Here is a 14311-nt window from a genome sequence, read left to right as displayed (position 1 = left end):
AAGGAATGACAAAAATCATATGATCATCTCAATAGATGCAGAAAAAGCATTTGCCAAGATTCAACATCTATTCATAATAAAAACTCTCCTCAAAGTGGGTATAGAGGGAACATATCTCAACATAATAAAGTCCATAAACTTAGCACATATTTAAAATGTCTTTCATTTTTCTAAGTCTGTCCATTGATTCACATTTTTTGAATTTAAATGGTTGCATTTATTTCCATCCCCCCCCAGAAAAAGATCCCATTAAGGAGGTATAATAAACAAAATTAAGAGGAAATTCTGAAGTGAATGTTTCATTTCAACTCTCTTCCTCCATAGTTTCACTTTATAATTTCTTACTGACTATTCCTTTCATTTACTCCATGTATTTCAGACGCTGCCCAGTGAGGAGATGGAAAAAGAAAATGCAATGTTACTGACAGAGTTTATTTTCATAGGACTTATATATCAACAAAAATGGCAAATCCCCTTGTTACTGGTGTTCTTGGTGATATATCTCATCACTGTCATGGGGAACCTTGGTCTGATTGCTCTTTTATGTAATGACCTTCATCTTCACATCCCCATGTACTTATTCCTTGGGAATTTGGCTTTTGTGGATGCCTGGATATCAACCACAGTGACCTCCTCTTGGCCCCAGCCAGATGTTGGTGAATTTCTTTGCCAAGAGCAAAATGATATCTCTCACTGAATGGAAGATACAAGTTTTTCCCTTTGTAATCAGTGTAACCAAAGAATGGTTTTTGTTGGTAACAATGGCATATGATCGCTATGTGACCATATGCAAACCGTTACCTTATCCAGTAATTATGACCAATAGACTAAGCATCCAGCTGTTGGTTTTGTCATTTTTAGGTGGCCTTGTTCATGCCATACTTCATAATGTTTTTAACTTCAGATTAACCTTCTATAATTCTATCATAATACAGGACATATACTGTGACATTATACCATTGTTTAAAATTTCCTGCACTGACCTTCCATTAATTTTCTGATTGTATTTATTTTCTCTGGGTCAATACAGTTGTGCATAATTTGGACTGTTCTTGTCCCTTATAAAGTTGCTCTCTTTACAATATTAAAAAAGAAGTATGTACAAGGCATAAGGGAAGCCTTCTACGCATGTGGAGCCCATCTCTTAACTATCTCTTTATACTATAACCCTCTTTTCTCCATGTATGTGCTCCCTGGATCTGCAGAAGCAGGTGCTCAAGATACAGTGGACTCTCTATTTTGAACTGTCATAATTCCTTTGTTAAATCCAGTCATCTATAGTCTGGGAAATAAGAAAATCATAGGTTCTCTGGCAAAAATGCTAAATAAAATGCTTAGATCTCATACTAATATCTGTTCTCCATTCATTAAAAGTCACATAAGTGTGCAGATTAGATATGTGTTGATTCGTGTTCAAAGTTTTTGCACTTGCAATTGCCCTAGAGGTTTTATGACTTAAGGTAGGAGTACTAATAAATATATTAAAATATGTGCATAAATTAGTCAAAAGTATAAAAACCATAGATAATCAAGTGTTCAAGTCAAATTAATTAAAGAGGAAAACAAATTAATATATTTTACACATATGTTCTCAATGTGGCTCCATAAATGCACGATGCACTATGATAGCACAATTGCTCTGAAAAAAAACTGAATATGATTTTTTGATAATAAAACAGCAGTGCAGCCTGGAAGCTCATATCATGTTTACCTCCACAGTGGAGGCAGGTTTGTGTTTAAGGAAACAGAGCACAATTACAGGAATTTTGCTAGCCACCAAAAGGACTTTCATTACATTCTATTTGGGACATGGTGAAATTTATTTCTTGTGGGGACTTAATTCTCATATTACACAGAGAAATCAGCAGAAATGAGAAGGCAATAAGAAAAAATAAGAAAGGAGTTAAATAAGTGAAAGTCAGAACAAATTGTAAGAGGATGCTTTTAGCTCATTGTGTGTCTATAAATAATGAGAAGAGGGAAGCTACCTCTCACTGTCTATGATGCCTTGAAAGGCACTGTACAGTTTTCTTGTATGTTGTATGGTAATCTGAAAAGCTTTACTAATTCAGAAAGCTAAGAGATGAGATTTCAGATTTAACTGGGATGGGCATAGAGAAGAAAAGACAAATGACAGAATACGAAGGAAATGGATTAATCCTTCCTACAATTTAAAAATAAAGAAACTGATAAGAGCCCTTCTTCGGGCCCGGGCCCGGAGTGTGCAGCCCAAGCCAGTGCGTGGGTCCCTGGCCGGGGACGGGGGCTGGGGCTCTGAGGCACCGGCCCGTGACCCCGCGGCCTCCGCCACCGGCCTCGGCCCTCAGTCTCCAGACCCCAGCGTCCCGCCGGGTTCCCGGGGCGGCTGACCGGCGGAGCGAGAACCCGCGGCGCAAAGCACACTGACCTGAAAGTGCAGCGCCATTTTCCCGGAAGGCGGCGCCAGTCGGCGCCCCGAGCGCCCGAGGGGAGGGAGCATAGGCGGGCGTCGCAGAAGCCCCAGCACCCCTTTGGGTCCCTGCGCCACTCGGTGGCTCGCTCACCAGCTCGGCCGAGCTGCCGTCGCGTCTGAAGCTCCGGACTGAGCGGGGCTGACGGGGCGGGACTAGGTAACGGAGGCGGCGCGTGCGGGGCGGGCCCGAGAGGGGCGGGGCCGGGGGCCAGGAATCTCAACCGCTACCACCCCCACCACCCTCCCCGTTCTCATGCTTCAACTGCCTCAGGAACCAGCCACTTGGAGAAACAGCTGATTCCAAGTTGGAGTATATGAAAGGCTCTTGGTGCTGCAGCCAGGAGTCAGTGCTGTGCCTCTGAAGTGGGAGAGCCAACTTCAGGACACGGGTCCACGAGAGACCTCCCAGCTCCACATAATATCAAGCAGCGAAAATCTCCCAGAGATCTCCATCTCAACACCAGCACCCAGCTTCACTCAACGACCAGCAAGCTACAGTGCTGGTCACCCTATGCCAAGCAACTAGCAAGACAGGAACACAATGCCACCCATTAGCAGAGAGGCTGCCTAAAAACATAATAAGGCCACAGGCACCCCAAAACACACCACTGGACGTGGACCTGTCCACCAGAAAGACAAGATCGAGCCTCAACCACCAGAACACGGGCACTAGTCCTCTCCACCAGGAAGCCTACACAACCTACTGAAACAACCTTAGCCACTGGGGACAGACACCAAAAACAACAGGAACTACGAATCTGCAGCCTGCAAAAAGGAGACCCCAAACACAGTAAGATAAGCAAAATGAGAAGACAGAAAAACACACAGCAGGTGAAGGAGCAAGATAAAAACCTACCAGACCGGGGCTTCCCTGGTGGCGCAGTGGTTGAGAGTCCGCCTGCCGATGCAGGGGACGCGGGTTCGTGCCCCGGTCTGGGAGGATCCCACATGCCGCGGAGCGGCTAGGCCCGTGAGCCATGGCTACTGGGCCTGCGCGTCCGGAGCCTGTGCTCTGCAACGGGAGAGGCCACAGCAGTGAGAAGCCCACGTAATGCAAAAAAAAAAAAAAAAAAAAAAAAAAACCTACCAGACCTAACAAATGAAGAGGTAATAGGCAGTCTACCTGAAAAAGAATTCAGAATAATGATAGTAAAGATGATCCAAGATTCTATTTCCAAGATCCAAAATCTTGGAAATAGAATAGACAAAATGCAAGAAACAGTTAACAAGGACCTAGAAGAACTAAAGATGAATCAAGCATTGATTAAAAACACAATAAATGAAATGAAAAATACTCTAGATGGGATCAATAGCAGAATAACTGAGGCAGAAGAATGGATAAGTGAGGTGGAAGATAAAATAGTGGAAATAACTGATGCAGAGCAAAATAAAGAAAAAAGAATGAAAAGAACTGAGGACAGTCTCAGAGACCTCTGGGACAACATTAAACGCACCAACATTCGAATTATAGGGGTTCCAGAAGAGGAAGAGAAAAAGAAAGGGACTGAGAAAATATTTGAAGAGATTATACTTGAAAACTTCCCTAATATGGGAAAGGAAATAGTTAATCAAGTCCAGAAGGCACAGAGAGTCCAATACAGAATAAATCCAAGGAGAAATATGCCAAGACACATATTAATCAAGCTGTCAAAAATTAAACACAAAGAAATCATATTAAAAGCAGCAAGGGAAAAAAAACAAATAACACACAAGGGAATCCCCATCAGGTTAACAGCTGGTCTATCAGCAGAAACTCTACAAGCCAGAAGGGAGTGGCAGGACATAATTAAAGTGATGAAGGAGAAAAACCTGCAACCAAGATTACTCTACCCAGCAAGGATCTCATTCAGATTTGATGGAGAAATTAAAACGTTTACAGACGAGCAAAAGCTGAGAGAGTTCAGCACCACCAAACCAGCTTTACAACAGATGCTAAAGGAACTTCTCTAGGCAAGAAACACAACAGAAGGAAAAGACCTACAATAACGAACCCAAAACAATTAAGGAAATGGGAATAGGAACATACATATCAATAATTACCTTAGGGCTTCCCTGGTGGCGCAGTGGTTGAGAGTCCACCTGCCGATGCAGGGGACACGGGTTCGTACCCCGGTCTGGGAAGATCCCACATGCCGCGGAGCGGCTGGGCCCGTGAGCCATGGCCGCTGAGCCTGCGCTCCGCAGCGGGAGAGGCCACAACAGTGAGAGGCCCGCGTACCGCAAAAAAAAAAAAAAAAAAAAAAAAAAAAAAAAAAAAATAATTACCTTAAATGTAAATGGACTAAATGCTCCCATCAAAAGACACAGATTGGCTGAATGGATACAAAAACAAGACCCATATATTTGCTGTCTACAAGAGACCCACCTCAGACCTAGAGACACATACAGATTGAAAGTAAGGGGATGGAAAAAGATATTCCATGAAAATGGAAATCAAAAGAAAGCTGGAGTAGCAATTCTTATATCAGACAAAATAGACTTTAAAATAAAGACTATTAGAAGAGACAAAGAAGGACACTACATAATGATAAAGGGATCGATCTAAGAAGAAGATATAACAATTGTAAATATTTATGCACCCAACATAGGAGCACCTCAATACATAAGGCAAATACTAACAGCCATAAAAGGGGAAATCGACAGTAACACAGTCATAGTAGGAGACTTTAACACCCCACTTTCACCAATGGACAGATCATCCAAAATGAAAATAAATAAGGAAACATAAGCTTTAAATGATACATTAAACAAGATGGACTTAATTGATATTTATAGGACATTCCATCCAAAAACAACAGAATACACATTTTTCTCAAGTGCTCATGGAACATTCTCCAGGATAGATCATATCTTGGGTCACAAATCAAGCCTTGGTAAATTTAAGAAAATTGAAATTGTATCAAGTATCTTTTCCGACCACAATGCTATGAGACTAGACATCAATTACAGGAAAAGATCTGTAAAAAATACAAATACATGGAGGCTAAACAATACGCTACTCAATAACGAAGTGATCACTAAAGAAATCAAACAGGAAATTAAAAAATACCTAGAAACAAATGACAATGGATACACGATGACCCAAAACCTATGGGACGCAGCAAAAGCAGTTCTAAGGGGGAAGTTTATAGCAATACAATCCCACCTTAAGAAACAGGAAACATCTCGAGTAAACAACCTGACCCTGCACCTACAGCAATTAGAGAAAGAAGAACAAAAAAACCCCAAAGTTAGCAGAAGGAAAGAAATCATAAAGATCAGATCAGAAATAAATGAAAAAGAAATGAAGGAAACGATAGCAAAGATCAATAAAACTAAAAGCTGGTTCTTTGAGAAGATAAACAAAATTGACAAACCATTAGCCAGACTCATCAAAAAAAAAAAGGGAGAAGACTCAAATCAATAGAATTAGAAATGAAAAAGGAGAAGTAACAACTGACACTGCAGAAATACAAAAGATCATGAGAGATTACTACAAGCAACTCTATGCCAATAAAATGGACAACCTGGAAGAAATGGACAAATTCTTAGAAATGCACAACGTGCCAAGACTGAATCAGGAAGAAACAGAAAATATGAATAGACCAATCACAAGCACTGAAATTGAAACTGTGATTAAAAATCTTCCAACAAACAAAAGCCCAGGACCAGATGGCTTCACAGGCGAATTCTATCAAACATTTAGAGAAGAGCTAACACCTATCCTTCTCAAACTCTTCCAAAATATAGCAGAGGGAGGAGCACTCCCAAACTCATTCTATGAGGCCACCATCACCTTGATACCAAAACCAGGCAAGGATGTCACAAAGAAAGAAAACTATAGGTCAATATCACTGATGAACGTAGATGCAAAAATCCTCAACAAAATACTAGCAAACAGAATCCAACAGCACATTAAAAGGATCATACACCATGATCAAGTGGGGTTTATTCCAGGAATGCAAGGATTCTTCAATATATGCAAATCAATCAATGTGATACACCATATTAACAAATTGAAGAAGAAAAACCATATGATCATCTCAATAGATGCAGGGAAAGCTTTCCACAAAATTCAACACCCATTTATGATAAAAAACCCTGCAGAAAGTAGGCATAGAGGGAACTTTCCTCAACATAATAAAGGCCATATATGACAAACCCACAGCCAACATCGTCCTCAATGGTGAAAAACTGAAACCATTTCCACTAAGATCAGGAACAAGACAAGGTTGCCCACTCTCACCACTCTTATTCAACTTAGTTTTGGAAGTTTTAGCCACAGCAATCAGAGAAGAAAAGGTAATAAAAGGAATCCAAATTGGAAAAGAAGAAGTAAAGCTGTCACTGTTTGCAGATGACATGATACTATACATAGAGAATCCTAAAGATGCTACCAGAAAACTACTAGAGCTAATCAATGAATTTGGTAAAGTAGCAGGATACAAAATTAATGCACAGAAATCTCTGGCATTCCTGTACACTAATGATGAAAAATCTGAAAATGAAATCAATAAAACACTCCCATTTACCACTGCAACAAAAAGAATAAAATATCTAGGAATAAACCTACCTAAGGAGACAAAAGACCTGTATGCAGAAAATTATAAGACACTGATGAAAGAAATTAAAGATGATACAAATAGATGGAGAGATATACCATGCTCCTGGATTGGAAGAATCAATATTGTGAAAATGACTCTACTACCCAAAGCAATCTACAGATTCAATGCAATTCCTGTCAAACTACCACTGGCATTTTTCACAGAACTAGAACAAAAAATTTCAAAATTTGTTTGGAAAAACAAAAGACCCCAAATAGCCAAAGCAATCTTGAGAACGAAAAATGGAGCTGGAGGAATCAGGCTCCCTGACTTCAGACTATACTACAAAGCTACAGTAATCAAGACAGTGTGGTACTGGCACAAAAACAGAAAGATAGATCAATGGAACAGGATAGAAAGCCCAGAGATAAACCCACGTACATATGATCAACTTATCTTTGATAAAGGAGGCAGGAATGTACAGTGGAGAAAGGACAGCCTCTTCAATAAGTGGTGCTGGGAAAACTGGACAGGGACATGTAAAAGTATGAGGCTAGATCATTCCCTAACACCATACAGAAAAATAAGCTCAATATGGATTAAAGACCTAAATGTAAGGCCAGACACTATCAAACTCTTAGAGGAAAACATAGGCAGAATACTCTATGACATAAATCACAGCAAGATCCTTTTGGACCCACCTCCTAGAGAAATGGAAATAAAAACAAAGATAAACAAATGGGACCTAATGAAACTTCAAAGCTTTTGCACAGCAAAGGAAACCATAAACAAGACCAAAAGACAACCCTCAGAATGGGAGAAAATATTTGCAAATGAAGCAACTGACAAAGGATTAATCTCCAAAATTTATAAACAGCTCATGCAGCTCAATAGCAAAAAAACAAACAACCCAATCCAAAAATGGGCAGAAGACCTACATAGACATTTCTCCACAGATGATATACAGATTGCCAACAAACACATGAAAGAAAGCTCAACATCATTAATCATTAGAGAAATGCAAATGAAAACTACAATGAGATATCATCTCACACCAGTCAGAATGGCCATCATCAAGAAATCTAGAAACAATAAATGCTGGAGAGGGTGTGGAGAAAAGGGAACACTCTTGCACTGCTGGTGGGAATGTGAATTGGTACAGCCACTATGGAGAACAGTATGGAGGTTCCTTGAAAAACTACAAATAGAACTACCATATGACCCAGAAATCCCACTACTAGGCATATACCCTGAGAAAACCATAATTCAAAAAAGTCATGTACCAAAATGTTCATTGCAGCTCTATTCACAATAGCCCGGAGATGGAAACAACCTAAGTGTCCATCATCGGATGAATGGATAAAGAAGATGTGGCACATATATACAATGGAATATTACTCAGCCATAAAAAGAAATGAAACTGAGCTATTTGTAATGAGGTGGATAGACCTAGAGTCTGTCATGCAGAGTGAAGTAAGTCAGAAAGAGAAAGACAAATACCGTATGCTAACACATATATATGGAATTTTAAAAAAATGTCATGAAGAACCTAGGGCTAAAACAGGAATAAAGACACAGACCTACTAGAGAATGGACTTGAGGATATGGGGAGGGGGAAGGGTAAGCTGTGACAAAGCGAGAGAGAGGCATGGACATATATACACTACCAAACGTAAGGTAGATAGATAGTGGGAAGCATCTGCAGAGCACAGGGAGATCAGCTCGGTGCTTTATGCCCGCCTGGAGGGGTGGGATGGGGAGGGTGGGAGGGAGGGAGACGCAGGAGGGAAGGGATGTGGGAACAGATGTATATGTATGACTGATTCACTTTGTTATAAAGCAGAAACTAATTAAAAAAAAAGAAACTCATAAGAAAAAAAGAAGTAATATGTAAAGGTTATTAGAATATATTATTGAGTAAAAGAGGCTTCAAATGCATATTACCAAAGTTCAAATAGTTTTAAGATGATATGATATTGGTGAGTCCAGTGAGTAGCTAGAAAAGACATAAAAATGAACAAGAGTTTACAGGATTTGTGCCCCCAAAGTCCTTAAATGTTAGCTTTTGTCCCATTCCATACTCTATGAATAAGTGATTCATCTTCAGGTCCATCCTTGACCTTCCAATCTCACCACTGATTCCATACACGTTCTTACTGACACCACTGAGGCCCTCACCCTAAAATTACTCATATTTGTCATTTGCAATAGTCTTGTTACTTCCTTTATATTATGTTGATATTCTCTTACTTCCCAAACATTAGTGTCAGATTATTCTTCATAAACAAAACTCTGATTAAATAATATTCTTGTTCAATAAATTTTAGTGGATTGCCATTGCTACCACATTATGTGTATATATGGTACATGTATGCAGAACTTCATATATGAATAAACATATGTTTAATTTTCAGATCTATGTATAGATAACATGATATATAAACGCATCTACATCTAAATATATTACCTTGCATTTGCTTATGCTGGCATTAGTTAAGGACTTTCCCCCCAGATTTGATTTAATTCTGAAATCTCTGCCTCCACAATTTTCCTAATGGACCATATGTTATACCCAAAATGAATTACTGACAACCTCTGGACAAACCTTCCTCTCAGGTACATGGTTTTGTTCATACAGGTCTGTCCACTGAGAATGCTCTCTACAGGTGCATCTGTCTTTGTTTACAATTGAAATGGTCCTTTCTTCAAAGTCTGTCTTAAATGTTACAGTTTCAATGATGCATTTCCAGATTACCTCAGAGAGAATAGGAATGCTTCCTCGTTGGAAACACTGAGTAGTTTATTTGTTCTTTTAGACCACAAATGACCTTGTGTAGTACTTATTTTTGGCCTACAAGCATTTTCTTTCAGACTATGACTTACAAGTCTGATTATTCTTCAATCTTTTGTGGTGCTTAGCACAGCTGTTTACACACATGAGGTCCTAAATAAGTATTTATGAAATATACAAACAATTGAAATAAATATGACTTCAAAAATACTTCAGATGAAGTAAGAGTGCATCCCTTGTTTTCAATCTTGTAATGAGTTCAGGGAGATCACTTTGCCTGGGATGGCTACTGCATGTCAGTTCACCACCCTGTTTCTTTTAAGATAATCACAAGTATCATACACATAAAGTGAATTAATCTTATTCTTTTTATCATGAGGATTAGCTCCTGGGATATATCAGGAGAAGCCCTTCAGTTAGATCTTTGGATTAAAGTATTTCTAACAATGTCATTATTACATATTTCAGGAGGTGGGCACAAGATTAGACCAGGTCAACTTCCAGGAGAGATACATTGATTTCACTAGAAAAAAATTAGTTGTCAGGCTGGATCAAATTTTGGACCATCATTCTCAAAGAAGTTTCATATACAAGTTATTCCTTATGCTATAAAAATATGATGATACCTTGTTTGAGAAGGTACCTTCTAAGTCAGCTTCATCTGGGGGTTACAGTTAACAACTGCATCATGGTATTTCCATTTATTTTTCAATATAAAGAATGTGATTCACTAAATATTCAGTGTTTATATTAGTCAGAATTGTCCAGCATAGTACCAATAGGAGATCTATATCTATATCTATCTCCACAATAAATATACACACATACATACACATACATGTAGACAGATATAGAGATCAACCTATATCACTCTCTCTATAAATCTACATCTACATGTACCTCCATATCCATATCTACACCTATATCTAAAGACATATTATTAGATGTGACTCACCTTACTATGGAGGCTTAGAAGACCCATGATCTGCTATCTGCAAGGTAGAGATCCAGGAAAGCTGATGGTAGTTTTAGGCTTGAAATTGGAGAGCCAATGGTATATATTCCACTACATGTATGAAACCCTGAGAAACAAGAGCATGGAGGGCAAAATAAGATTCATGTTCCTGATCAATCAGCCTTCCTCTGCCTTTCTGTTCCATTCAAGCCCAGAATGGATGAGATGACACCCACCCACAAAGGGTGCTGCAATCAGCTTTACTTAGTCCACTAGTTCAATACTAATCTGTTGTAGAAACACCCTCACAGACACACACAAAAATAATGTTAACTGGATATCTGGGCATCCCTAGGCCATGTCAACTTGACACAAAAAATTAACCATCACATGTCCACCTGTTGTCAACTTGGCTACCACACACAATTTCTTAAACTATATTTAAACTTCAGAGACAATAGGTTACCTGGGCCAACATGGCAGAGTACAAAAACCCTGAGCTCACCTCTTCTCACAGACGCATCAAAATTACATCTATTTACAGAACATGATGAGAAAGACCAGAATCTACCAGTAAATATCTACTACAACTAACGATATAAAGAAGGAACCACATAGAGATAGGTAACAGGGGCAGAGTTGTGGTATAATCAAGACCTATACCCCTATATAGATTGCTACATATAAACCTCATGGTAACCACAAACCAAGAATCATAATAGATACAACACACAAAAATAGAAAGGAATCCAAACATAACACTAAAAACAGTATTCAAATCATAAGGGGAGAAAACAAAAGCAGAAAGGAACAAAAATGAAGTACAAAAACAACCCTGAAACAATTAACAAAATAGCAGTAAGTACATACTATCAAGAATTACTTTAAATGTAAAAGGACCAAATGCTCTAATCCAAAGCTGTAGAATGGCTGAAGGGATACAAAAACAACATCCATATTTATCCTGCCTACAAGACCCTCCCTTCAGATCTAAAGACACACAGCGACTGAAAATGAAAGGATGAAAAGTTATTCCATGCAAATGGAAATCAAAATAAAGTTAGGGTAGCAATATTTATGTCAGGCAAAATAGACTTTAAAACAAGGACTGTTATAGGAGACAAAGAAGTACATAACATAATGATCAAGGGATCAATCCAAGAAGTTACAACAACTGTAAATATGTATACACCCAACATAGGAGCACCTCAATACATAAAGCAAATATTGGTGAGCATAAAGGGAGATGTTGATAATAACACAATAGTAGGGGACATTAACACTCCACTTACATCAATGGACAGATCATCCAGACAGAAAATCAGTAAGGAAACACTGGCCTTAAAGGACACATTAGACTGAATGAACTTAATAGATATGTATATAGAATATCCATCTCATAACAGAAGAAAACACATTGTTTCAAGTACACTTAGAACTTCCAGGATACATCACACATGGTAGGGCACAAAACAAGCCTCAGGAAATTTTAAAAAGTTGAAATCATATCAAGCATTCTGACCACAATGCTATGAGACTAGAAATCAATAATGAGAAAAAAATCCCTCCAGAAAACACAAACATGTGGAAGCTAAACAACATGCTACTAAACAATCAATGGATCAATGATGAAATCAAAGGAGAAATTTTAAAAAAGAAAAAATGAAAACACAGTGATCCAAAATCTATGGGATGCAGCCAAAGCAGTTATTAGAGGAAAGTTTATGGCAAAACCAGCTTACCTCAGGAAGTAAGAAAAATCTCAGATAAACAACCCATCCTTACACCTAAAGGAACTAGAAAAAAGGAACAAACAAAAGCCAAAGTTACAAGAAGGAATGAAATCATACAGATCAGAGCAGAAATAAATGAAATAGAGACTAAAAGAAAAAAAAATAGAGATCAATGAAACTAAAAACTGGTTCTTTGAAAAAATAAACAAAACTGTTAAACCTTTAGCTAGACTCATCAAGAGAAAAAGAGAGAGGGCCTGAATCAATGAACCAGATATGAAAAAGAAGAAGTGACAATCAACACCACAGAATTACAAAAGATCATAAGAGATTATTATGAATAACTACATGCCAATAAAATGGACAACATAGAAGAAAAGGATAAATGCCTAGAAATGTACAATCTCCCAAGACAGAACCAGGAAGAAACAGAAAATATGAACAGACCAATTGCCAGTACAGAAATTGAATCAGTTAAAAAAAAAGAAAAGAAACTTCCAACAAACAAAAGTCCAGGACCAGATAGCTTCACAGGTGAATTCTACCAAACATTTAGAGAAGAGTTAACGGCCATTCTTCTGAAATTATTCTAAAAAATGTACAGAGGAAGGAAAGCTCCCAAACTCATTTTACATTGCCAGGATTACCTTGATATCAAAACCAGAAAAATATATCACAGAAAAGAAAATTACAGGTCAATATCAATGATGAACATAGAGGCAGAAAAATCTTCAAATAAATATTAGCAAACCAAATTCAACAATACATTAAAAGAGTCATACACCATGATCAAGTGGGATTTATCCCAAGTATGCAAGGATGGTTCAATATCTGCAAGTCAATCAATGTGAAACACCACAGCAAAAAAAATTGAAGAATAAAAATCATATGATCATCTCAATACATTCAGAAAAACCTTCTGAAAAAATTCAACATCAATTTATGAAAAAAACTCTCCAGAAAGTGGGTATAGAGGTTACATACCTCAACATAATAAAAGCCATAAATGCTAAGTCCAAAGCTTACATCATACTCAATGGTGAAAAGCTAAAAGCATTTCCACTAAGATCAGGAACAAGAGATATTATGCTGCTCTATCGCCTGGAGGGAGGAGAATCAAAAAATCTGTGAAAAGACATTAACACCACCTCAGCAATTAATAAATATTTGGTAGAGATATTTTGAGACTATAAAATATCTTGTTTCTCCTTTAAGTTTTGCATCAGTAGATCTTGCCTATAGCAATTATTACTCTGTACTTTCATAGCAATTTTCTATTTCCCTGATTTTTTCTACACGTATTAATTGGAAAATATAGCTTAAATAGATATAAAACCCTTGGCTTACACTCTTCCTTGAATTTATTGAAAATAGTGATCCACTGTTATCTATTATTTTTAACACATTTATTAGAGTATAATTGCTTTACAATGGTGTGTCAGTTTCTGCTATATAACAAAGTGAATCAGTTATACATATACATATGTCCCCATATCTCTTCCCTCTTGCATTTCCCTCCCTCTTACAGCTCCCTCCCTCTCACCCTCCCTATCCGACCCCTCTAAGTGGTCACAAAGCATGAAGCTGATCTCCCTGTGCTATGCGGCTGCTTCCCACTAGCTATCTATTTTACATTTGGTAGTGTATATATGTCTATGCCACTCTCTCACTTTGTTCCAGTTCACCATTCCCCCTCCCCATATCCTCACATCCATTCTCTAGTAGGTCTGCATCTTTATTCCTGTCTTGCCCCTAGGTCCTTCTGACCATTTTTTTTTTTTTTAGATTCCATATATATGTGTCAGCATAAGGTGTTTGTTTTTCTCTTTCTAACTTACTTCACTCTGTATGACAGAC

At 38.2% G+C, this 14311-nt stretch overlaps 1 protein-coding gene across 1 annotated transcript; it reads left to right on the top strand.

The window, feature by feature from the left end:
* Positions 1 to 397: 397 nt before the first annotated feature.
* On the top strand, positions 398 to 1243 carry LOC307054014 (olfactory receptor 5H1-like; the record flags this gene model as incomplete). The annotated part of the gene is given in 3 exon segments (XM_079705500.1): positions 398 to 631; positions 633 to 981; positions 984 to 1243. Coding segments are annotated over 3 exon segments (843 nt in total).
* Positions 1244 to 14311: the final 13068 nt, after the last annotated feature.

The sequence above is a fragment of the Hyperoodon ampullatus genome (assembly GCF_949752795.1).
Source record: "Hyperoodon ampullatus genome assembly, chromosome: 5".
Taxonomy (NCBI): domain Eukaryota; kingdom Metazoa; phylum Chordata; class Mammalia; order Artiodactyla; family Ziphiidae; genus Hyperoodon; species Hyperoodon ampullatus.
This window is presented reverse-complemented; position numbering and strand designations above follow the sequence as displayed.